This window comes from Lissotriton helveticus, chromosome 12, assembly GCF_964261635.1.
Source record: "Lissotriton helveticus chromosome 12, aLisHel1.1, whole genome shotgun sequence".
Lineage (NCBI taxonomy): Eukaryota > Metazoa > Chordata > Amphibia > Caudata > Salamandridae > Lissotriton > Lissotriton helveticus.
This window is the reverse complement of record NC_136073.1, coordinates 422913367-422940465: the sequence shown is the minus strand read 5'-3', so window position 1 is coordinate 422940465 and position 27099 is coordinate 422913367. Positions and strand designations below refer to the sequence as shown.

Sequence of the window (27099 nt, the reverse complement as noted above, 5' to 3'; positions counted from 1 at the left end):
GGGCCTTCATCTTCTTCGAGGTCCTTGTAAGAGCTAGAGCAGCGCTTTGACTCCACATACACCAACTGTAGACTGATTCTTAGGGAGCATGTGGCACTCATGAGCAGTTTGCTGGACCTCCGCAAACTCTCAGAGACAGCAGGCTTGTTCCTTTGGGGCACGCATCTACTCGTTTCCAGTTGTCGCATCCTACCCAGCTATGGAGCACGCAAGTGACCACGCGTGAACCAGTAGGGGCCCCTCCTGAATCCGCAGGACCTGAAGACAACCAAGTGGGAATGGGCAGCCCAAATATGATGGTGCATGGCCTTATAAAATTTGCAAAGTTAGGTGGGAACTCAGGGAGGCGCGGAGCTGGCACAGGCTCATTCATGTAGCCAGGCCTTGGAATGACTACGCTTCCTCGTCTTGTCGGAAGACCCTGATCAGAAGGGCTGGAGTCATAGACAACATTACTTGAAAATAAACAACTTAGGAACATAATTATTTTCTTAATGGACCTAACATGCATACACAAAATGAATATATATATATATATATATATATATATATATATATATATATATATATATATATATATATATATATATATATATATATATATATATATATATATATATATATATATATATACACAAATTGTTACAAAAATATATGATTATTTATTTATTTGTGGTTTTATATATTAGTCATAATAAAAATGTGAAGACAATAATACATTCTAAATAGCATTTTCCTCTGTGCGTAATATTACACAATTGATTTTTACATGAAAATATTTTACAGAGGATACTGTAATGTATTGTCTTAAGTTTTTTACAGTGCATTGGACATTTCTATAATTCATGTGCAAACTGCAGCTTATAAGGACAAATTATTTATATGCATAGCTTTTTTTGTACAATATAGGAAATATAGGAAATATTGTATAAAAACGCCAGGCATATAAATAATTTGTGCTTATAAGCTGCAGTTTCCACATGAAATATAGAAATTTCCAATGCACTGTAAAAACTTATTAAGACAACACATTACAGTATCTTCTGTAAAATATTTTCATGTAAAAATCAATTGTGTATCATTACGCACAGAGGAAAATGCTATTTAGAATGTATTGTCTTCACATTTTTATTATGACTAATATATAAAACAAATAAATAAATAATCATATATTTTTGTAACAATTGGTACATGTATGTCATTTTGTGTATGCATGTTAGGTCCGTTAAAAAAATTGTTATGTTCCTAAATTGTTTATTTTCAAGTGATTAACTTGCCCTGATTTAGGAACTATCGTCAGGGGCACCCCCTTTTTCTTGCAAATATTGTCATAGACAACATTGACTTAACTTTTTTTTCTTGTGGGACTTACCTGAACACCCAGATGACTTCAACTGCAAAGAAGATTGAGGACTCCCCGACCAATCCCAGGACCTTCCTCTCAACCGGGATGAAGATTGAAGTGGTGTCACAATCTGAGCAGCAAGGAGCTTGAGGGCTCACTCCCTCAAGGTCCTAGGGTTAATGATGCGGCAGTCTATGCAGGTATTAGCATCGTGGTCAGCCTTAAAGTACCAGAACCAAGCAAGATGCGGGTCTGTCACGAACATCTGTCGGCGACAGGGGCCACAGGACTTGAAGCCATCTTTCGTAGTGGACATCTCTGCCGCACCAGTAGAAAGATCCCAAAAAAACTTCAAAAAGAAGTCAGTCAAAAAAAGTACTCAAGACAGCTCTCTTCGGATCTGCGCTGACTGGCACAGAAGAGAAAGAACGGATGCCAGTTTGCTGGGGTGGTGCCTACAGAGGCTCCATGCAGGTCACATCCAAAATTAAATGAAAATAAGATTTGTAAAGCACACTCCTATCCAGAGGTGTCTAGGCACTAGTCTCAGAGGTAAATCTGCTTATGAGATAGAGAAGAAAAACTAGTGGGTAAAAAGCAAAGTTGTAAGTGCTCTTCTGGAGGCTAACAAATCTGTTTTTCTTTTTAGTCCCAGAGGTAGAGAGTTACAAAGTCTGGTTGTCCCAACAAAAAAGCTCTACCACCCCAGCAAGCTTTTTTAAACTTAGGGATTAGAAGCCTTGGGGCTCAGGCAGCCCAAAGAGGTCTGAAAGTTATATACCACTGGAAGCTTTGTCGAAAGTACTCTAGGTCCATGTCATTAAGTGCCTTAAAGGCAATGCATAAGGCTTTAAAATCAATGCGCTTCTTGACTGGAAGCCTATGCATACGATTGAGCGCTTAGGAAATAGATTCATATTTGGGGATGCCTAGGAAAAGGCAGGCAACTGCATTTTGTATAATTTTTATTGTGCGGAGGCACTTTCTTTGGGATGTTGACGAAAAAGGCATTACTGTAGTCGATCACAGATTACGAAGGCTGAAATCACGGGTTTCAGCAGGTTAGGAGGGATAAAAATAAATATATTTCGGAGGAGTTTCAGACTGTAGAAAGTAGCAGAAGTGATGGCTTGATTTGGCCCTCAAAGAACAGTTTGTTGTCAAAGACTACACCTAGATTTATTACCTTGCTAGCCTATGTAGGAAACAAACCATATTCCTGCGGCCACCACCGTGGAGACAAGAAGGGGGTATTTCATCTGAAAAGCAAGACCTCTGTTTTACTAGAGTTAAGCTTTAGATAATTCGAAGATATCCAATTATTGGCATGAAGCAGACAATTGTGAAAACGAGCGGCTGTGTCAGCGGGATCACTGGCCACAGATATAATAATTTGGGTGTCGTTGAAATAGAACACTACTGAGAACCCAAAGGACCGGATCAGATTGGTGAGTGGGGTGACAAATATTGAAAAGAGAAGGGCTCAAGGGCGAGCCCTGGGGAACACAGCAAGGTAAAGTGAAGGTGTGAGAGTTAAAATCTTCAAGAGCGACGGCTGCGATCAGTGAGACAATACTTCAGCAGTGCCAGTGCTAGCCCCTTAATCCCAACGGAAGCTAGATGGTCCAAAAGAATGTTATGGTTGACTGAGTCAAACACTGCCGAGAGGTATAAAAGGGCTAGAGCTGTGTTGCCTCCTGCATCGACGGCTTGCCTAATTTGCTCAGATGTTGTGATCAGCGCAAGTTACGTACAGTGGTGACTTCTGAATCCGAACTGAGTGTGGTCAAGGAGAACATGACTCAATAAAGGATGTAAGTTCAACATTCATAGCCTTTTGAACTATTTTGGCAGGTGAGAGATAGGCCGATATTTATTGGGGTCAGCACTTTCTAATTTAAAAAAAAAAAATTTAAATTGGAAGAACGGAGGCCAGTTTTCATTTGGTAGGGAAGAAATCAGTGAGTAACATCTGATTGAAGATGACAGGGAGTTGCTCTGAAATGATTTCAGATGCATGATGAATAATTTTAGGAGAACATGAATCAAGCGGAGAGCCCAATTTAGTTTGGGCAAAAAGATTCAGTACTTGTGCTGAGGAAAGAGGTGAAAACATACATAACATACCAGTATTGTCTAATGACAGGTTTGTTAGGGGAGATCATTCTTGTAAAATCAATGACACGATCCAGTGGGGTTGTTGTGGAATGCAAATTTATTTTTTCTCTGGGTGAGTGGCTATGGCAGAGGGAAGACAGGAAGGATGACTTCCTGCAAAAAGACGGTAAATAGCTTCTACCTTGTCCTTAAAAGAATGAGGTTAAGGAGTTACAGAAGGCTTGGTTAGCATTACTATTTAGATTTTCTGGGGATTTTCTAAGCACGTTTTACTACCACAAACAAATCTTTGGATTAATGTTTTGAAGACCAATTTTGTTGGTACAGAACTTCCATTTAGTGATGAGATCCTTGTAGACTGCTGAGGATTGTTTATATAGTTCTCTTTCTATGGAGCCATAACTGAGCTTCCATCTTCTTTCCAGTTTTAAACAGGTCTGCTTGAGTAATCTAAGAGTCTCTGAAAACCACGGTTCAGAGTGCGTCCTTCTCGGATTGCAATGGGACTTAACTGGTGCTATATGATTAAGGGCCACATTAATCCAGTGATAAATCAGTGGCCTTGTCAAGGTCCTTATGGGGTAGTGGGGGTTTTGTTATGAAGGATGATCCTAAGGCTTCAGATGAGACAGTATGCCAGTGACAAGATAACTTAGAGGATTTAGGCCTAGCAGGGGCAGCCTGCTAGGCCCAAATCTTCAGTTATCTTGTACATCAGTACATCTGCATGCGGTGTTAGAGCGAACATAGCTTCCAGATGGTCCGACAACACAAGAGGAAGGGAAGGAAGAGTATGACGAAAAGTATTATCTGAAACACCCTTAACCAGTTGGGTTAGGCCCAGACTCTCCATCACATCTTTGAGCAGGGCAGCATCCCTGTTTTGAGCATCTTCTAGATAGATATTTAAATCACCCAAAATGGTTAGTCAGAAATACACTATTTTATCTAGAAGTTGACCAATGGTGTGGCGTGAAGAGAGGCCGCTTTTGGGCAGGGGGTAGATAAATAAGAAGTCCTTTGAAGGAATGATCGGGAGCTTGCTTTTATAGGATAGTGACTCTAGGTCTATCAAGCTGCTGTGACCATCGCCTCTTTTATCCATGTGATCCTGTCTAAAGATGGAGAACCCTGCAGGTACTTCAGTGGACACTTCCGGTCCAGAGGCTGTGCCTGCCCAAGGCTCAGTAATAAAAGCGATATCCAAAGATAGTGTTTCGAGAAAATCAGCAAATTAATTCAAGGGCATAGCTAATAAGAGATCAGAGGGAGATCAAGAAGCAATGAAAGGGTCCAGCTGGGGGTGATATTTTGGGGGTAGCAATCTCCGAGACAGTGAGTCCCTGATACTCAAGTTAGAAAGGGTAACCTACATAAGGACATACATGAGACTTGGGAGGGCTAAAAGTATAAAAAGGTGGGTCCTGGGCAGCGCTTACCTGGAGATTCCAAGCAGAGCAGCTGGTCTCTAGAGTATTGCATCAGGGCTCTAGGTTGTAGGGGAACAACCGGCAAAATGGCTGGCTCTGAGCCCGGTCCGAGTGCAGATGAGCATGCCTTTGGCACGCCAGCGCTGTGTCCTCTGCAAGGACGTGCCGTGGCCATCAATCTCAAGGCCGGCATCCGACAGGGGGTCGGTCATGGGCGTGGCGGCATAGCGCTTAATGGCACGACTAAAAACAGTGAGTTGGAAATATAAAGCAAACTAGGGTCCAGCAGCCCCTTGTTTTCTGTCACAAGCTCCTTGCAGACACTTACAGGAATACAACACCAACTACAGTAAACAGATTTCAAAGTAGCAAAGCATAAACAAAAAATAAGAGGAATGGCCTTGCAGCCTATGGAAGATGGCGCCACTAATGTGCAGGCAGAGCCAGGCACCTCCAAAAACCACACTACTAGAGTGTGTACAAGAAAAGAAACAAGGTCAAATGAAGTTACCTACTGAAAGGCATCTGGCACAGAATGCCGACAACACCACACAGAGCCGAATGACGCACCTAGTAGCGCACAGGGGTACTGCTCATGAAAAAATATCCAGGTCTAGTCTGAAATCCAGGTTCAAAGGCAGGGAGAGAAAGAACCTAATGTCGGCACGCAGGAGTGGCACATCTAGGCTAACAGCACACTGGAGCACTGCTGTGAACACACCTAGATCAAGTCTGGTGCATGGGGAATATTCTGAAAGTGAGGAATCCGTGTTTAGAAGGAGCCATTAGAAGAGGAAATACAGCATTAGCTATGTGATTTTAGATTCCCTCACCTCGAATTTAAGGCTCTGAAAGAACAGATCTCAGCAGTTACAAAGCAGGACATGGCACATTTGCACAGGCTTTGATTTTTTTTGTTTTTTACAATACCTTTCTGAGGTTATGGCTAATTTGACTCTCCAAGATTTTCAACAATCCTGTCATCCAGAAAAGCGACAAGTTTTAAGATATAATCCACACTTACAATACTCTTCAACCTAGGGAAAGACAACAGTGTGGATGATCTCACTAAATAGTCATGCTCAATTAGTATAGACTAGATAGTGTCCTTATTCAAAAATATGTCAGAGCTATGCAGATATGTCCAACTAAAAAAAAAATAAAAAAATTTAAAAACCACAATCAAGCCATGCTCCAAACTTTGGGTGACGGCTTAACGAACATGCTCATCCATTCCGTTAGAGGTCACACCATGGATTCATAGTAGCTGTAGTTAGTCCAATCCACAAATGTTTTCCTCCTCAGCTATTCTCTTAGATTACTGGAATTGGGAGACTAGGTCATGGGCAGTCACTGAATTTCATTTCCCGATATTGCCTACAGTGTCCGATCTGGCTCAACTAGATGAAGGATTTAAATGCTGGAGACCCTATAATCCCCCAGTGCTGGGGAAACTAATCACCCATCCGTGGGCAGTTGCGAGATGCAAGTGCAGTTAAGGTGTGTAATCTGTCCCCATCGGATCACTGTGGTTGACCGAATTGCTACCATGAGCAAGCTGATTAGAGATGAGGCACTATAAGGGAAGAACCCCATAGAACATTTGTGTGCATGCCATCAAACGAAAAGGATAATATTGAGATTGTATGCACTACAGACTCCTTGTAAACCTAATTGACTGATACATTTTGAACGAGAACTAGGATATAATCCCTGAGACTTGGATTATGCTGAAAGCAGCTAGATATTAATAGGATACTCACTAGTTATTATACCAGTGTTATGCTTGAGAATATGTTGAATAGTTCCGAGATATGTTAGAGGGGCTGTAATAAATTGAACACAAGCCACACATGTGATATGGTGCTATATTAGAAGGCAATCCTTTCTTGCATAAAGATTATCCTGAACACAGAACTAGAAATCCTTCTAGGCTACTCTGGAAACTAGGGCTAAAGTACTTGAATGCTTTTTCTTATTATTGAAACGTTTATAAGTCATTAAAGCCCTACAAAGATCAACATGCTGCCCTGTATAAGATTATCCTTGCGTGCAATCTTCAGTGGAAGAGTGTTGCTGTCATTCCAGTAGTCTGTCTGTTTTGAAGATTTAGGAAAATCCCACAGCATCTGAACTATACAAGGACATGTAAAGAACAAGTTACTTACCTTCGGTAACACCTTATCTAGTAGAGGCTATCTAGCAGCAGAAGTCCAAGAGGACTGAACGGGCAAAGTGCCCATTACGACGGGTCTGACTGTCCAGGCAGTAGTGATTGGTAAAACTGTGCAGAGATTCCCACATTGCAGTCTATCAGATGTCCAGGACAGGGACGCCGTGAGATAATACAGTAGTCACAGCTTTGGATCTTGTGGAATTAGCCAACAAGCCCTGAAGGGGTTGGTTCTTGGCCAGTGCGTAGCAGAGCAATATACATCATGAGATGGTCCGTTTCTGCTCAGCCTTCACTTTCTTCGCCCCAACATTCACGATAAAGAGTTGACTACTCACCCGGAACACTCTGGTGTGATCTATGTAGAACAGCAATGCGCTTTTTAGGTCCAGGCGGCGGAGTCTCTTTGGAAGGCTGAGGCAAAGCAAAGAAGTTTGTCAATGTCACTGTCTGACCTACGTGAAAAGTGGTTACAACTTTCGGCAAAAAATGAGGCATTTGTTTTCAGAACCAGTTTATCAGGTGAAAAAAGTTCTGTAATAAGTGGAGGGTGCACTGAAATTGCCTGCAGTCCACCAACCTTACTGGCTGATGAAATGACCACTAAAAAGGCTGTTTTTATGGTCAACAAACAAAAGGCAATTGTGCAAGGGCTCAAAGGGCGAGCAAATCTGGTAAGTCAAGACTAGGATTACTTCCCACTGGGCATGAGAAGATTAAGGAAGGAGCATATGCTCTAGTCCTTTTAGGAAACAGGTGACAAACTGGAAGGGCTGATCCAGCAACCGTAAGAATGCTGATATCGCTTGAAAGATTCCCTCTAGCAGTGCATAAAGCATAGACTTGCCAAGCTAAAAACAGAACAAATAACACAACTTCAAACTAAGGTGCAGAAAGGGGAGCAATCCTTTTTAGTAGCACACAAAGCCACACATGTGTCCAAACAGCTGGTGTATTCCGTCCTGGCTGCCAAAATGACAGCACAGACTTCTGGAGGAAGATCAAAAACTGTCAACTGTCACGACTCAATCTCCACACATGAAAAGTGAGCATGTGCAGGACCCTGCCTTGTTGCTCTGATAGTAGATCCTCCAGAAAGGGCAGCTAATCGAAGGACCGATACGCAGGATTTCGTGAAGTGCTGGCATTGTGTGTTCTCAGCAGTGATGAATAGGTTTAACCAAGGTTTGCCCCAATCTCTGAAAAGACCTTTCACCATCTGTAGAAACGCCATTCATGATTTGCTAGGCATCGACAACTGAGTTCATCCGCTCTGGTGATCCGAGTGCCCCCAGTTGTTGAACTACATGGGAAATGTCCTGACATTCCAGCCATGTCTAGAGATGAAGTACCCCGCCCGGACATGCTTGGTGCAATACTACGTGGTGGTGGTGGTGCGGTCCGGTAACACCTGAACTAGCTTTCCCTTGATGGACAGAAGAATAGTTTTTAATGCCTATCGGGATCACTCTCCACATCCAACAACTTTCTGAGGAGACCAGAGACCTTTGATCTTCATTTCTCCCAGATGGCCATCCCAGCCCAGGGGTGAGGCATTTTCCACTACAGTCAGCTGTGGATGAGGAAGTGAAAGTGGTCTGCTGCTAACCCAATCACATTTTTTCAGCAACCACTGCAGGTCTTTTGCAGTTTCCTCTGGTATCTAGGCCAGGTCGGAGAGACTCCCATGATGTTGTGCCCACCAGGACTTCAAGTCTCAGTGCAGAGCCCCCGTGTGTTACCAGCACGATACATGAGTCCCAGCAGCCTTAGAGTCAGTCTCACTGAAATCCAGGACAGAAACATCGGTATGCTAACCTGAATCTCCTGGACTCGCCGTTCGGGAGATTAGGAAAGAAACTGCTCTGTATCCAGAACAGCTCCGATAAAAAGGGAGCATCTGAGAGGGAGTCAGGTGTGACTTCGGCATGTTTATAGTGAACCCCAGCAAATGGAGGTGGTCAGCTGTAGTCTGGAGGTTGAAAAAGACTGTCGGGGGCGAGCAAGCCTTCAACAGCCAATCATCGGGGTAGGGAAAGACTGGAACTCCAGACCTCCGCAGATGAGCTGCAACCACCGCCATCATGTTGTGAACACCAGAGGGGCACTGGTGAGGCCAAAAGGGAGCAGAGCCATCTGAATGCTCATGGCCCACTCTGAAATGCAGGTAACATCTGTGAGCAAGCAGGATGAAATGTGGAAGTAGGCATCCTGTAAATCCAATGCTGCCGTCTAGCCTCCAGGGTTTAAGGCAGACAGAAGCAAAGCTAACATGAACATTTTGAATTTCTCCTTCAGGAAGAAATTGAGATGGTGCAGGTCTAGAATAAGGCGGAGGCCTCGGTTCTTCTTGGGCACCTGAAAGTAATGCTTTACCAATGGGTGTGATAACTGCTTGGGGCAAAATTGCTTTTAAATAACCTGTCAACCCTGTAATAATGGTGTACAAGATTATGATCAAGCTATTTTATTTGTATTGCCTTGTATGCTCTTTATAGACAATTTATTAAACTGGTCTTTTCAAGATTGGGTATATATTTGGGGGAAAGGGTTTGACTATTATGCTTTCTCAACATGAAATCAAAGGTTTTAAATTGACTTTACTAGTTTTTCACGTTTATATTAAATATGCTCAAATACACTTGACCTATGTAACAGTAAGGATTTATTTTCTAAAGAATTAATACAATTAATTCAATTAACAAAAACAAGCACTAAGTATCATAGCGTTGGGTAGAAGGATTAGATGGCAAGGAACCCATTGCCAGAAAACATAAGGGCAGAAAGTAGCGATTACGCTTCAAAGAGAGGGTATATTGACATTTTAATAAGCCTGGGCCATGGTATTAAAGCATCAGACTGGCAGGTTTGAGGCAACTTGAAATACATGTCCAAGAACCTGCCAAACCTGGATTTGCCCATCACAACTTAGACCAGTAGATCTGTTCATTTGGGCTGCTGTGATTAGCTAGATTCTAAATACAGGTGTTTAGCTGATTGGAGAAGGAACAGTAGATGTGGATGATTAAAACTGCACTTCTACTAACTTTCCTTTGTTCAAAAAACTAAAAGTACTGCCGGCTGAGAAATTACCAATTTCATTATTAAGTTTAAAATTCATACACTTTCCTTGTCCTGTCTTCTCAAAGAAAATATGACTTAAAAAATGATAAAACATGGTTGTGTAAACAAAACAACTTACACACCTGTTCTTCGGTCTTAAGGTCCCCAAATTCTTGCATGAAGGTAGATTCTGAAGGAAACCGCAGAGGCTCAAGGAAATTAAGAAGACTGAAAAGTTCTTCCACAGTGTTTTGTAGTGGTGTGCCCGTCAACAACACCTTGTGTTCCTATTGACAATCAATGTTAATTGAAATTATGGTTTACATTACAAATCAATACAAAAACATGTAAAACCACTGTAAAATACAGTAAAACAAATAAAGAAAATAACTATAGTGTTGTTGTGCAGACTACAAGAAAATACTGGAAAATACACCCAATTTCAATATAGGCAACTTGATTTTAATGCTCAATTTTACACTATGTGGGTTGGCATGTATCTTCAGTGTGTTTTACATATGGTGCATTAATTATAAATCAAACAAGCTAATCCTATATCACCGATTTGTGATCAGCTGCATATCAAGAAATAATAATAAGCCCAAAGGTTGCATGCATGTCTTGTTTTTTGGCTAAAGGAATTTGAAACAATATTATACTAAGATGCACAGCAATACACTTGAAGTACAAACATTACCCACGAATGGTTGTTTCATATGAAATACTGGAAATCTAATATTTAATGAGGCTTTTATATATCACAAATAGATCCATTTGGGTGACATTTAAATAATCCTGGCATACAAAAACAAAAGGTTGTACAGTTTTTTATAATGATGTCTTCCAAGAGTTCCCCCTAGTATTTTCGGCACTGGTGAGCGGCAACAGGGGTATCAGAATAGAGGTTACAGATGACTGGAAGGAAAAAGGACATGAGGAAGAGCGCAACAACGCCAGCAGACAAACACTCCACCATAAGAGAGGCAGTAGAACATAAATTACTATAGAGATACCTAATAAAAGAAGTTATAAGAAATGTAAATAAATAGGTATGCATGGCTCGAAAAATCTTTACAATCTTACTAGACCTGCAGATCTAGTAACTTGAAAAATCAACTCAACCTAACTGCAATGTGCTTGGCCTCTGTTTCTGAAAGCCGAGCAAATGTGACAAGATCACAAGATTTAAAGGCATCTTTGTTGCTCATTCACTTTGTGAGCAATAAAGTTATCTTTAAATCTTGTCATCTTGTCATATTTGCTCCGCTTTCAGAGACAGAGGTCAAAAGTCAGTTTGTCTACCTACTCGCCAGAAAGAGCGAGTAGGCACTAAAAATAGCTTGTCCTGATTAAATCTGGCTCACCATAACGAGCGGGTGAGTGGATTTTTTGAGCCATGGCATGAAAATATAGATGTTCCTATATATAAACAAATGTACAGAATGAACAAGTTACTTACCTTCGGTAACAATATATCTGAAAGAAACATTAGTAGTGATAGATTCCTTACCTTAGAATTACCCCCAGGCTTCAGACTGGATCCGGAAAGTTTTCGTCAGCAGTACCCCTGCGCGTCGATAGGTGGAGTTGTGCGGCTCCACGTCCATTGTTGTGTTCGCCGAGATGACGTCGCGGGCGCTACGAAGACGCCGCCTACGCGTGCAGACGTCAGTTCTGTACGCGTCTTTCCGCGCCACGAACGCAGAGCCATGCAAGAAACTGACCACTGCTGCATTGAAACTAGGGCCCTGAAAGGAATGACCTGAACCCTAGAAATCAGTTCGTAGAACGGGGAGGGAGGATGGGTGGGGCGGTAAGGAATCTATCACTACTAATATTTTACAGATATATTGTTACCGAAGGTAAGTAACCTGTTCATCTGAAAGAAACACATAGTGCTATATTCTTTACCTTAGAATAGATACCCCAGCAATACCAACCCCGGTGGTGGGTCTGGAAACCAAGATCACACCAGAAAGTGCCGGAGAACAGAACAGCCAAAGAAGCCGTCCCTCCGGACTTGACTGTCCAGGCAATAATGCTTAGTAAACGTGTACAGCGAGGCCCACGTGGCGGGCTGACAAATGTCTTGCAGGGGGACACCACATCCCCATGCAGTAGTGGCTGCAGTTGCTCTAGTGGAATGAGCATGCAGCCCCACGGAGGTTCTTTTTTAGCCAAAGAGTAACAGGATTTGATATAAGACGACCCAGCGGGCGATAGTCCTCTTATGCACCGCCCAACCTTTCTTGGTGCCAACGTACCCAACAAAGAGATGGTCATCCACCCGGAACTGCTGTGAGCAGTTGAGATAAAATGAAAGCAAACGTTTTGGGTCCATACAGTGGAGCCGCTCTTCCACTCTGGAAGGCTGTGGAAAGAAGGTGGGCAAGGTAATAGTCTGCCCAATGTGAAAAGTCGTAACAACTTTTGGCAAAAAGGAAGGACGGGGCCTGAGCACAACCATGTCCGGATGGACCGACAGAAAAGGAGGCTTACAAGAAAGAGCCTGGAGCTCACTCACTCGCCTAGCAGAGGTGATGGCAGGTAGGAAGGCAGACTTCAAGGTCAAGAGACGAAGAGGGCAGTTATGAAGAGGCTCGAAAGGAGCACACGAGATAAGTAAGAAACAGATTCAAGTCCCACTGTGGCATCACAAACGGAATAGGAGGGAAAAGGTGTGTAATGCCTTTGAGAAATCTATTTACAACAGGGGACTTGAAAAGAGAATGCTGATCAGGGAGCCTGAGAAAGGCCGAAATGGCAGAAAGATAACCTTTGATAGGGCACAGAGAGGAGCCCTGCCGGGCGAAAGAAGGAACAAAAAGGACCTTGGAAAGAGGGGCAGAAAGGGGATCCACAGCCTTTGCTGTGCACTATGTCACAAGTTTGTTCCACCTGCAGGCGTACAGCCTTAGTGGAGGGACGCCGGAATACCAGAACAACATCACAAACTTCAGGAGGAAAGTCAAAAGGAATCAACTGCAGCCACTCAATCTCCACGCAAAGAGGTGGAGGCTGGAGCCACAAGAAGGACTTGGTCCCGGTCGCGCCTGATCTTCTTCAGCACTCTGGGTAGAAGTAGTATAGGCGGGAAGGCGTAGAAGTAGTATAGGCGGGAAGGCGTAGAAGTAGTATAGGCGGGAAGGCGTACAACAGACAGCAACTCCACTCGCGACGAAAAGCGTTGCCAAGCGAGTGCCGCCTTGGAAATTCCAAAGTGCAGAACTGATGACATTGCGCGTCCTTTACGGTGGCGAATAGATCTAACCAAGGCTCTCCCCACTGCTGAAAGAGATCTTGCGCCACGTCTGAGTGAAGATGCCATTTGTGATCCATCATGCAACTGCAGCTGAGTTTGTCCGCCCTGGCGATAAGAGAACCTGCCAGGTTTGAACCACCAGGAAAACACCCTGATGTTCCAGCCATGTCTAGAGGCGCAAAGCCTCTTGACAGAGGGTCCATGACCCCATCCCGCCTTGCATGTTGCAGTACCACATGGTGGTGGTGTTGTCGGTGAACACCTGCACTACTCTCCCCTTGATCGAGGGAAGGAATACCTTTAGTGCAAGTAGGATCACCCAAAGCTCCAGAAGGTTGATATGGAGCTTGTACTCCGCCGGAGACCAGAGGCCTCCGATCTCCACCTCTCCCATGTGACCAACCCATCCCAGGAGGGACGCATCCGTCACCTCTGTAACCTCCAGTTGGAGTTGGGAGAGGGATCTGCCGTTGAGCCAATGCGGGTCCGTGAGCCACCACTGCAACTGTTGTACAGTGCCCTCCGAGATCTGAACGTGAACGGACAAGTCCACCATATGCTGCGTCCAATGGAACTTGAGGTCCCAATGCAGAGCCCGCATATGCCATCTGGCATTATCAATCAGCAGGATGCTGGAGGCCATGAGGCCCAGCAACCTCAGGGTCACTCTGACCGAAACTCGGGACAAGGGCTGAAAGATCAGAATCAGAGCCCGAATATCCCAGACTCGCCGTTCGGGAGGATAGACCCGAAACTGCCCTGTGTCCAGAACCGCTACGATGAAGAGGAGCTGCTGAGAGGGAATCCGGTGCGACTTCGGCAAGTTGATGGAGAACCCCAGCAAATGCAGGAGGTCAGACGTAGTCTGTAGGTGGGAGACGACTGTCTGGGGGAGTGCCCACCTTCAACAACCAGTCTTGGAAATAGGGGAAGACTTAAACCCCTGATCTACGCAGATGATTTGCGACCACCGTCATTACTTTTGTGAACACCCAAGGGGCGCTGGTAAGGCCAAAAGGGAGCACGGTGAACTGAAAGTGCTCGTGGCCTACCGTGAAACGCAGGTAACGCCGGTTGACCCGCAGGACTAGGATGTGTAGGTAAGCATCCTGCAAGACCAGCGCTACCATCCAGTCTTGTGGATAGAGAGCAGACAAGACCTGAGCCAAAGTGAGCATCTTGAATTTCTCTTTGCGGAGGAAGCGATTGACGTTCCGGGGATCTAAGATAGAACGCTATGTCCTTTGGCACCAGAAAGTATTGGGAATAGCAACCACAACCTACTTCTGGTGTTGGAACGCAAGTGCCTCCTCCGGACACTGGGGCAGCACTTGTGCCACCGTATCCCACAGAGAGTGAGAATAACGGCCCAAGAAGCATGCGGTGTGTTCACGGACCGCAGTGCAGAACTAGCGGAACAAAGAATCTCCTTTCCAAAATTATCCAGTTTCTTGGATTCCCTATCCGGTGGAGCGGAAGGGAAGGCAGTCGGGGAAGTAGAGGCTTGGACAAACAAGCTCTCAGGGGTGGGGTATTGGGAGAGGAAAATGGAGTCACCCGGAGCCGGGAGATGGCGTCGGGCCACATTCCTATCCACAGGAGCCACTGTGGTGGGCCTGCACCAAGTGCCCGAACGAACGTCAGAAAGTGCTTTGTTGAAGGGAAGCAGCGGCTCAGCAGAAGTAGCTGCTGGCTGAAGCACTTCTGTCAGGAAGTTAGTCCTGACGGCCACAGTAGGGAGCACGAGGTGTAGGGCCTCGGCCGTCCTACTCAACACCACATCATAACTAGCACCCTTCTCCATAGGCACGGTAGGAGGAGACAGCATGCCACGGTCTGGTGAGGTATCCAGACCACTGGATTTCCCCAACTGCTCTGCCCACTCCTATTCAGACTCACTATCAGCTGCGAGAGTGTCCTCAGACCCCTCGCAGTCCTCCCCTTCCTCCTCAGGCTGGTGTACAGGCCTAAAATAAGGAGCTGGGACATGGGGATAAAAATCCCAGAGGGGCATCGAAAACGGCATCGATCGACGCCGAGCCGGTGCCTACTTTGGGGCTGAAACCGGGGCTGACGTCGCCTCGAGGAGCGGTCGACGTTTGTTGTTATAAGGTCAAAAAGCGTCGACCCGGATCCAGGGGGGTCCTGCGGCGCCAGAGCAGACAGTGACACCGGGGCTGGAGCCTTTGGCGGTGAAAGTTGAGGACCCCCAGTCGGGACCTCAGGGCCCAAAGGCACACCAGCGGGACCCGACGTCCCATAGAGGCGAGCCATGAGCGACAGGAATTCCTGTATTTGGGCAGGAGTCGCCGACAAACCCGGGAAAGGCGGGTAGGCCGGCAGTGACTGCATAGGCTCCGCCAGAGCCGTGGGGAGGCAACACCCGCACCCTCAGTCGCCTTGCCCGACCAGCGAGGGGAAGTCTGAGAACGAGTTTGTTTCTTCAACTTCTGGTGCTTCACCTTACCTGACCCAGAGTGTGAAGACTTTGATCCCGAAGACCGATGGTGATGACTCCGTGCATGGTCCCTCGAAAGGCGCTGAGCCGACTGCCAGGCTTCCAGCAACTTTCGGGACCGCGCCCGCAAAGTTTTCGGCGCCACGGCCCGGCAGTTGGGGCACAACTTGGGGTCGTGGCCGCGCCCCAGGCAGAAAAGACACTCGGTGAGGGTCCGTCACCGACATCATATGGTGACGGTCCTCGCAGGACTTAAAACTGTTCATCTTAACTGCACCAGGAGTCGAAGACTCGCTGAAAATATGAAGAAAAAATGCCTCAAAAAGTCAGACAAAAATTGACTGGGGGTTCCTGCTCTTCCCGGATCTGTGCTTGCTGGCGCTGAAAAAGAAAACTGACGTCAGCGCCCGGGACGTCATCTCGGTGAACACAACGCCAACGACGGAAGCGGAGCCACACGACACCACCTACCGACGTGCAGGGGTACGGCTGACTAAAACTTTTCGATCCAGTCTGACGCCTGGGGGTAATTCTAAGGTAAGGAATCTATCACTATGTGTTTTTCAGATAAACATTGTATAAGAAAATGTGCCCAAGAAGGAAACTTATACGGCCACATCGGTCAGGGGCCAAAGGTGGGACAATGGCGAGCTGGCAACAAGCCACATGGTCTCATATAAAAGTGATTGGGTGTGGGGATGATTCACACACCCCAGAAAACAAAGTAAGCAGGCAGAAAACAATAATAACGACTGAACGGTGACGATCAGGCAGTCGAGAGACAATTGAAAAGAAAATTGCAGGGGATAAAGGACTACTATGGAGAACTGTAAAAAGGGTCTAGCTGAACAAGGACAACACAGGGGAGGCCTATTCAGATAATCAACCCCCATTTTAAAAGAAGAATAGCATATGGAGAAGGGACACTGCTGATTCAGCGGACATAAAAACTGAGAAAATAGAATGGGAAGACCAACGCCACAAGTGAAGGTCCAACCAAAGAACCAGTGTAAAGAATTGAAGTAAAAGATGGAGAGACCGTGCCTACAGCCTAACAAGTGTGGAGACCAGAAAGTTCTCCTCTGCATGGGACAACCTGTGCCCTACCAACAAGCCACCTCACATACTGAGTGAGGATCCTGACCTCATCCAAGATCGAACTTGGTACGCTCATTAGTACAAGGGAAACAAACTCCTCAAGGGGTAAAGGGGGTTGGAACTGTATACGTGCCCGGAAAAGAATCCCAAAGGATCACCAACATATGTGTGAATAAACTTAGAGTGGGTGGTCAAGGAACCCATGCACAAGAAGAAATGGGAGATGAGAAATAGCCATAAACCCCCAATAAGTGGTAGAGGCACACCTGTAAAGCAATGTCGGGGTTGGCATCGGAGGTGGCATGTAAACGTCTCAAATCCAAAAGTGAAAAGCAACATCAGCTTCGCGCCAGGCAGAATCAGATTAAAACACGCCATGCAGAGGCATAGAAGAGAAAGGGTTGACAGAGTAAGCCACCCATGCCAAGATACGGACAAGGTATGTCTGCAAGTCACATAAGTAACATTAGAGAAAAAAGTTTGGGGGCAAAAGCCTGTCTTGCATGTGTATAGCAAGAACTAGCACAACAGGTGCTAATGCCTGAAGAGCAAAAGAAGAAACAGCACCGAGGGCAGGACAAGACAATGCACCCTAGGCAAAGAACCATGATCCTTCCGTTGTAATAGCTAGGAAAGAGGAGAACCAGATAGAGAGGAAGGAAAAAACTCACCCGGCTAGTGTGGAGAAACTCAACAGAAGAGGGGATGGCAAATGAAGAATCCTGGTGCATCACCTTCTGACATGCACCCGTGCACCAAAGGATGGCATGTGGAGTCCACTATAAGGGTACCAAGGTGTCAAAAAATATGGAGGAATACCTGTAAGGCATACAAAGCACCCTATGGGACAAGGAACAACCCAATAGTGAATCATCACAATACCACGAAAACACTCAATTAAAAAATTGGGTAAATAGCAAAAGAACAAAACAGCCACTGGCGTAAAGCCCACAGGGCCAAAAATGAAAAACATCCTCAAAATAAACAGGGACCACAACCTGGGTCAGAATGCAAGCAAAAAAAATATCTGCCGATGCAGGAGCACCCCACCAGGTGCCACTCGGAGGTGATAAATGAAAAGAAGCCAACTGGCACTGCCCTAAATGGCACAAACTGGAAATAAGTGGAGACCATCCTCGGCAAAACTGAGTGTGTGTGTGGGGGGGGGGAGGGGTGGGGGGGAAGAGGACGGTATAGTATTCAAGGATTAAGATTTTGCTCCACTCAAACTATCCCAAAAATAGCGTAAGGCGGAGTCAGCTTGAGAGCCAAACCGATATGGACCATCAAAAGGTATGTCAACCAAGGCGGACTGAACAGCCTCAGAGAAGCCAGAGGTGCGTAGCCAGGCATGCCGGCAAACAGCTACTGAAAGAGTATGTTGTAGAGCAATGTAGGAGCTGCTATAGAGGGCGAACTCGACCCAAAGGTTTTGGTGTGCTTTACATGAGCACTAGTTACGTTACACAAGGATAATTTAATGAGCCTGTGCACGTGAGTAGGATTCTGGAAAAGGTTGTGTGCGGTGGCCACATACCCGCTGTCCGCTGCTGGGGCAGAGCTAACCAAGCTTTTGTAGTAACCACTGTGCCCCACTTGTAGTGCAGCACAATGCCAGTCAACCTTACTCTCCCCTCCATGATCCCAAAGGTCACAAGTGTATTCACAGGTTAAGTGGTTTATAGGTCTTCAAGTAAAGCAGGGGAGCCAAGCTACTACTGCTCATTACGGCACGGTCCAAGCATTATAATCTCGATTTCAGAGCGCATACCCCTAAATGACCACACAATCTTCAACTTATCAAATGCTCGGCAAATATATCTATGCTGGGGTATTGAGTTATGGCGGACCAGGGTCTGTCCTAAGGTGGAGGACGGGTCTGCAGCAGTGCCCCTCGTGAGCTGCCGTGTCAGCAACCACTCCACCCTTCGGGCGAGTCGGCGTCAATGTGTGAGCTGCAGGAAGAGTTGTTCAACTTCATTTTTAAACGAAAATAAGTCATGCATTTTAAATACTACATGATAGTAAGTGGTCATAAATGGACTGAAGATTTAGCTAGTCAATTTTCTTGCATAAAAATACAACTAAAAATATTAAAATACTTTAAAAAAATGTATGGGGCTATATATTAATGACAGTGGTGGTTACTAGCCTCTGACTTTCTTGCAACAGTTATTGGGTTAGATTAGTCCAACAATTCCCTCCGGCAGTACAAATTCATGGTACCATGGCATCTTTTTTACTTTTGTATTGTAATTATGGCAACTACAGATACAGAATTAAACAAGCAAACCTACTTTTTGATGGTCAAGGTAGGCAACTTGTTTACTCAGAACTACCACAAAATTAGATTTTTTTTCTCCAAAATGTTCTCTGTATTTCTTTCGGAGTTTTTCAAGCACTAAAAATCTGTATTCCCGGCTTCATAATTTGCGTGGGGGCAACACAGCCACAAATGATGTAGTCCTGCGGACAGAGTACTCTGTGGGTAGAGACAAGGGCTATGCTGCTGAATCATATAGCCTTTATTTAGCCCCAAAAACACCTAAATATTGTTGATGAGAACATTTACCTCAGCTACTGCACCGCACAAATACGTCAGATGTGTGTGTGTGGTGGGGAGGCAGAACTGGATGGTTTTCTCTTTACGCGCTGGCCCTTAACGAAAAAATTACACTTGCATGTTTTGCACGCAGCCTTCAGCCTTTCTTATTTGTAAACAAAGCCATTAGTCCGGGCACATACACAATTTGTGCCATAAGTCATGATCTTCAAACTCCATCCAAACAGCGGTGCTAATAAACACGAGCCTAAGAAATGCAAAAAGCAGCCAGCTGTGCAAATGTAAATGACAAGGTTGCCAGGCCATTACAACTACAACTAGAGCGTCTCTGCATCTGATTACAATATAAGCTAGCGACAGTAAACAGCCCTGTGACAAGACCATAACTAAATAAACAAGCACAGCCGCTAAAGTGAAAGCGACTGTGCTGTGTTTAATTAGTAACCTGTACCACGACGAGGGAGGAATGCAACTGCCAGCCTGCGCGCCGCTGCTCGCTCCCGAGAGCAAAACGCCGGGGGAGTGAACCTTTGGAGTAGAGGTGGGACATGCACCCGCCTTTGGCTATTTGCGTGCTTTCGTTATTGAAAGACACATGCAAAGGCCAGTCCAATGTGTGGGAGGAGTCCGATACACACGGAGAAGTTTGGAGTGCTCACAAGAAGCCTCCCATAGAGCAGCACATGTGCGCTGAGCTACGGTTGACCTAAAAATGGCATGAAGGAAGAGATAGTAATCCCTCATATGAGCCAATCGCCCGATGCCAGGAAACACTGGAAGGCGCAGGACAGATTATGGCTCCGATTCTGAAATCTGAGTCATAGGAGGCGTGCAGAGACAGCGTGTGTATGCGGTAAACTCAGTGAAGGCTGGTGCGCCAATCATCTACCAGGCAACAGTGAGGACTTTGGGAGCTGGCCCTCGAGCAGTCCTCTGAAGCAGAAGAGGACTGCGACCAACGTGGTGTCTTCGACCACTGCGCCGCTAACAGTGTCATGTGGTGCTTCTGCAACACAGACAACTGAAGTTGAAGACCTGAGCAGCACCGTTTGGAGTCAGGGTGCGCGCCCACACACCACATGCAAACAGCGTGAGGGTGCTGAGTTGACATCGTAGACCACAGCATTCCTAAGATATCCAGAAGAAAGCAAACCAAAGATGGCCAGAAGTTCCATTTTCCAGATCCCTGTGGAGGCGCGGAAAAGAAGAAACCGACTTCAGGGGAGAGCTTACATGGACCCTGTAGACGTCACATCGGGTGGATAACTTGGTTATCGAGTCACTCAACGGCCCTTACCAACGCGCAGAGGTACTGCTGTATAACTATTTCCGGATTCACTCTAGTGCCTGGGGATAATTCGAAGGAAAGGAATCTGTAGCTAGACATCTCTATCAGATATGATATTTCAACCTGCTCTCATAAAAAAGTGATCATTTATTACATGTAAAAAGGTAACCCAACGTTATTCTATGGCAGAGGTAGGTCTTACAGTAGTGAAAAAACGAATTTGTGAGTTTTTCACAACCAGGACATATAAAACTTAAAGGGTAATGTACAACTTTTTTAATGCAATGCGGCCTGCCCAATGGGCTCTTTAGGGTCTACCCGTAGGACGACATACGTATAAAAGAGATTTACGCCTGCCAATGGGTTTATTAGGCAAAGTCGAACTGGCAATTTAAAACCACATACAGGCTGCAATGGCAGGCATGAGGCATGTTTTAAGGGGCTATTCAAGTGGGTGACAACGTAAGTACTGCAGGCCCACTAGAATGATTTCATTTACTGGCCATGGGTATATGGTACAAACTTTACTAGGAACTTCTAAGTAAATAAAATATGTCAATATGTCAATCAGGTGTAAACCTAAGCTTTGGGGAGTAAGCACAAGCACTTAAGCACTGGTTAGCAGTGATAAAATGCACAGGGTACTAAGGCCAACAAAACAGAAGTGGAGAAGGGAAAAATGCTTGGGAGTGACCCTGCATAAAGTGCCAAGTACAACAGCTGGCGAGATAGAATTCTAAATCTTTGGTGTGTTGCCCGTGAAGTAGTACTTCAACGTACGGGATTCTTTTGAAGAGAGGGGTTCGGAGAGGAAGCAAGTTAGCTTCAGAGCTCAATCAGAGAACATTAGTTTGAGGCTCAGTAGTTTAGTGTCCCTCGGTCAAGAACCTTGTGGATAATGCACACTAATTTAAACTGGCTTCCGGCTTCAATGGTCAGCCAGTTGAGGGAGATTAGTATGGACAATATGTGGTCAAATGTTCTGAAGTTTGATACCAGTCGGGCTGCCAAGTTAAGTTATATCAATAAAAGGTACAAATTACATTTTGGGAGTGCCTGTCAGAAATGAATTTTCATAGTCCCATTTTGTGAGGACCGGAATTGGACAATGGTCTTGAAATATTTGGCAGTAACAGGTTTTTTTTCAGAGTCTGATTTGTTGTTGTGCACTCCTTGGAAGAACACTGATGCATGCATGTATAGGTTTTTGTCTGGGGTGAAGTCTACTATGGTTCTTTTATAGTGGAGAAGTGTGGCTCACCGATTAGAACGGCAGACCCTGAGGCAGAGGTCTGGCCCGGGACCAGGGTTCAATTCCAGACGCGGCAGGGTCTTGGGCTCAATGTCCATGGACTCGATAATTCTCGCCTAGGTGCCTACTCTAATCATGGGTCTCACTCTGCAACTCTGGGCAATAGCTTGCTTAATCTCCACAACGGCCCAGAAAGCGCTAGGATGCCTGGCCTCACCTTGGAGGTGCCCAGTAAGGGGGTATCTCACAGGGAAAGCCAGGAAGGGTTCCACAGCGGTATACAGCGCCAAGATACCTTTCAGGTGATAGTGCGCTTTACAAGTATACACACATTTACATTTACATAGTCAAGGAGGTTTGAAGCATCTAGCAGGGGTGTATAGAGTGAGACTATAGTGTTTTGAGATCAGAATGGGTTCTGTCTTATGTGGGTTAAGTTTGAGGTGTTGTTGGGTCATTCAAGATTGCAACTTCATCAATTCTACCCAATGCTTCTATTGTGTCATGAGAGGAGGCCTTCACATAACAGTTGGTGTGCATGGAATAGAAGTGGAATGAGAAGGGGGGGGTCGGGGTCATGGGTTCCATGTATACTTTGGAAAGAATTGGAGAGGACAGAGCTTTGAGGGATTCTGTATTCAAGGAGTGAGGGGATAGAGAGGTCATTTGCCAATTTTAGGTGTTGGGAACGATCTCAAAGGTCGGATTCAAACCACTATAGGATTGAACCCTCTAAGTCCAACTGTTTCTTCAGGATAATTAGCAGAGGTGGGCAGAGCCAATCACTGATCAAGTCAAGAAGGACAAGCAGGCAGGATTAGCCCTAGTCTACAAACGTGAGCATAGCATCAGTTCTGTGTAAGTTTGATGATTCTGTGCTACACCTTGATCGGAACCCAGTTGGTGGGGACTGAGCAGGTTATTTTCTTCAATGACAATACGTACTTGTTTCTCCACACAGATTTTCAAGACTTCAACAATAAATGGGAGATTTGAAACTGGGATGTTAATTGTACAAAAGGTCTTAAGGATAGGGGAGATTGCTAAAATCAATATGTAAGTGGATATGAACATGTATCTTTATGCTTAGAAAACATATAGTATATAAAATCAACAGCTTCTGGGTACCACATGGTACCTGAGCACTGTTGTATTAATCAGCAAGCAGCATTGAGTAATTTGTAAAGAGGCAAAGGATGAAGCACTGTGTCAGGCCTGCTATTTAGAAAGAATAGCATACCTCAAATTCAATAGGGACGATTAGAACATCTGTTGCAGCTTGACAAAAAAGAATTGATCACAGAAATAATTTAGATTAATGTATGAGGTTTGCATCCCAATACAATTTCAGATATTTTTACTTCTTCATTTTTGGGAAGCTGACACCAAAAGAATTGGTCGACTGACATTGGGTGGAATGAGTTTAAAACTCATTTCATCCTAAAGGAAGAACCTAATTTTATTTCCTACATGTCCTCTCCTGCTTATGTAAGTACCAAGTGCATCATAAGACCCTCAACACAGTTAGGTTGGAATGAAATGAACTGTAAATATGAAAAAAGAAAAAGTTCCTTACCTTTAATCCTATTTCACATCCCTGGGTTTTAATAGTAAAGCCTAACTTCAAACGAAGAGTACATTTATTTATTTTTTAAAGCATTTTTAATTTTTTATACATATTGCATGACTATGTCAAGCAATGTAGTCTGTCTTTTCAATATACCCAAATTGTAAGGTGTAAAATAACCTCCAAATTTTCCATTTAGTTGAGAAAATGTAGTTTCTCTTATCAAGAAAAAAAACAAATGATGCCGTAAGCAGCTTTTCAAAATTACGACGTAATCTAGTTCCTTAAAGCAATTTACCAAGATAAACTGTTCCACCCATCTCTGCAGGGTTTGTAAGCAACTTAATTTTTAAGTGAACAACATGAAAGGGCACTACCTTGTACATTGTTTTCTTTGAACCTAACAGCATGGAGAGTGGTACTCAAAGTGTTAAAGGACTCAAAGAAAATACTAATTATGCACTAGGATTAAAAGTGATTACACTTTCCTACTGCATCATGGGGCTTCTTTAATATTGATTAATAAGTAGCATGGTCATACCCAAGCAAATACAAAATTGGCTACTGAGGAGACTTAGGCTTACAGGTTATGTCAAGAGGCCTGGCCCTGGAGTACACCTGCGATTACATTAAGAGTATATACAGTAGTGCCTGGCAAAGCTGTGCGCAAATCAAGTTGCTGGTTTACACATTTGTTAAAAGGGATTGTTTTAGTGGCTGCTTCATCCCATAGAGAATGAGCTCTGGCCTTTCACACGAGAAGCCGATTAGCAGACCAATATCACAGATACACAGTAATAAAAAATTACTTACCTTAGTACACAATATTTTTGGCAGATACCGGATCAACAAAAAAAATCACTTTCAAGCTCCTCACACACAACTACAAAGCCCCGCACACGCATTACCAGCATATATGAACCACCGCCTCTCATAACACAAACCCACCAGAAACCTCTGCTCCGCCCAACTGGCCATGGCCACTGTCACATGGATCCACAAGACCAGGACCAGAGAAAGGTCCTTCTCCTACCTGGAACACCCAGCCTCTCCACCACAGGCAATCTCCGTCGCTGACCAAATTCAGGAAGGATCTCAAGACCTGGCTCTTCGTCAGAACCCCCAGCACCCAGACAGATCAGCAGCCCCTTCCCCCTCCTCCGTGCCTGGAGACCCTCACAGGTGAGTAGCCGAGCTATAGAAACTATGATTGATTGATACATAATCTTCCCAAAAATTCTTCACCTCCGAAACATACCCAGGCACAGGATTGCTCTAGAAACTTATCCCACACGAATAGCTCTTCAACATCACCAGGTGGAGCCATGTGGGCTCAATTGAGACTCAGCCGATCCCACATAACAACAACAGTGTATACAAGATGACAACCCAATCTGTTATCAATAGCTCCTGGTATTTTTTTGCATGCCCAAACGAGGCATTTGGAAAGGAACTGAGAGAAACAATGATACCAACAATATAGGACATTATGAGTTGGCATACTGTGGTTGCTTGTAAAATGAACTCACCGGGGAGAAGAGGGTGTTGATGAATATGCAAGAAGATTATATAACCATTAGTAGTTTTGCTACCGAAGGCAAGTAAGGAAAATGTTATGCTTCTGTTCATAGTTTGTAATGTTGGCGATTCACAAGCTTTGCCTACTCCTGACATGTAGTGTTGGGCTCAGACGTTTGCAATTTGCTTTTCTTCGAAGAAAGGCATTAGAGTTACAGGTTGCACTGTGACTCTATTCTTGGTTGGCCTTAGTTGGAAAGCATATGGTACTGACTCTTTGCTGTTGTTTGCACCCCGGTTAGACTAGTACAGAAAGGCGAGTTACCACAGTATTGTGCACATGTTTACAGTGAAAGGTAGTTAGTTAAGAAGGAAGATCTGCAAGTAGAGCCACACACTTCCGGGCAGGATGATGAGCACATGTGAAATCTACAGCACTACAGGATACAAACAGATTCTTACAGAGTAAAAAACATTTTCAGTTGTAGCATGTACTGGTGTAATCAAAAATCGTAATTATACGCTCTTGTATAGCGCCTTATCACCGTAAGGTCTCAAGGCGCTTGCTTTGGGAACCCGTCCTGGTCTTTCCCTGCGAGATTATCCCTACTGGGCATCCCCAAGGTGAAGACCAGGCATCCCATCGCGGTGGGGCCGTAGTGGAGATTAAGCAAGCTATTGCCCAGAGTTACAGAGTGTGAACCCACGATTCGAGTAGGCACCGAGGCGAGAATTATCGAGTCCGTGGACATTATGAGCTCAAGACCCTGCCGCGTCGGGAATTGAACCCTGGTCCCGGGTCTGACCTCTGCATCAGGGTCTGCCTCCTCTAACCGGTGAGCCACACTTCTCCACTGTAGACACACAAGTTCTGCATAGACAATAAAATAGTACTTCCACCCCCACCTTTACAAATGTTTGCTACAGTGTTGATGATTCCGATGCCTGAAATAAAGTCCTTATGACAGACTGTCCAACCATTGCCTGCTGCTGGAATGGGATATCCATACAATACTGCTCAGTGAATGTGTGTGGGGCTGCCCTACATATGTCACCTAGTGGGATAATGCAAGGAAAAGCCATGGTTGATACTTTTTGTGTGTGGGGTGTGCCCTGGGATAACAGGGAGGGCTCTTTTGGCTTTGTGATAGCAAGTTTGGATGAACTTCATTATCCATTTTGAAATGCTGCCATTAGAAATAGGCTTGCCCATGTGGCATTTGGCTAAGACTAACAAAATGGCAAAGGCAAAAATTGGTCAGCCTTGAGGAAGGGCTTTGTCCAATCAGTAGTACATGAGATCCTGTTTGACAACTAGTGTGTGAAGGGCTCTCTCTTCAGTGGAATCTTGTTAGGTAAAGAAGACTGGGAGCTCTACGGTTTGCTTGAGGTGAAAGGGGGAAACCACTTTGGGCAGGCATGTTGGGTTGGTTCTGAGTGCAACCCTCTCTTTGTGGATTTGAATGGATAGTTTCTGTAGTGAGGGTCTGCAACTCACTAATGCGCTGAGAAATATTAGGACTACAAGGAAAGTTACTTTCCAAGATAGAAACTTGAGAGGGCAAGATTGTAAGACCTCAAAGGGGGCCGGGAGCCTCATGATCCTGGCAAGGAGCATGTTAATATTTTACAAGGGAGAAGAGGAAACCCTTGGAGGGATGAACCTTTTGAGGCACTCAATTACATTTTTTAACGATGGGGAAGGAAAAAGGAAGGAGTGTTTCCTGGTTGCATGTAAGCAGCTATAGCTGCTAAATGGAGCCATATTGAAGTGTGTGCACAGTCTGATTTCTATACCTGGGGTATGTAATTTAATTTGCTTGACCTTATGCTTGACAGGGTCTAGGTGTCTGAGGATGCTAAAATGGACAAATCTTTTTCGCTTTTCTGCATAGCAGGCTTGCATGGTGGCCTGCAAGACTCGTGTAAGATGTCCATAAAGTCCAGCAGAAGGTGCAGGTAGT

General features: G+C 44.8%; 1 protein-coding gene across 2 annotated transcripts in view; it reads right to left on the bottom strand.

The window, feature by feature from the left end:
* Positions 1-27099, bottom strand: part of CHD9 (chromodomain helicase DNA binding protein 9) — a 2123706-nt gene that overhangs the window by 1360839 nt on the left and 735768 nt on the right. For both annotated transcript variants that reach the window (XM_078670246.1, XM_078670247.1), the window contains exon 16: positions 10273-10416. In XM_078670246.1, the coding sequence (XP_078526372.1) occupies positions 10273-10416 (144 nt within the window). The remainder of the gene's footprint in view (positions 1-10272; positions 10417-27099) is intronic.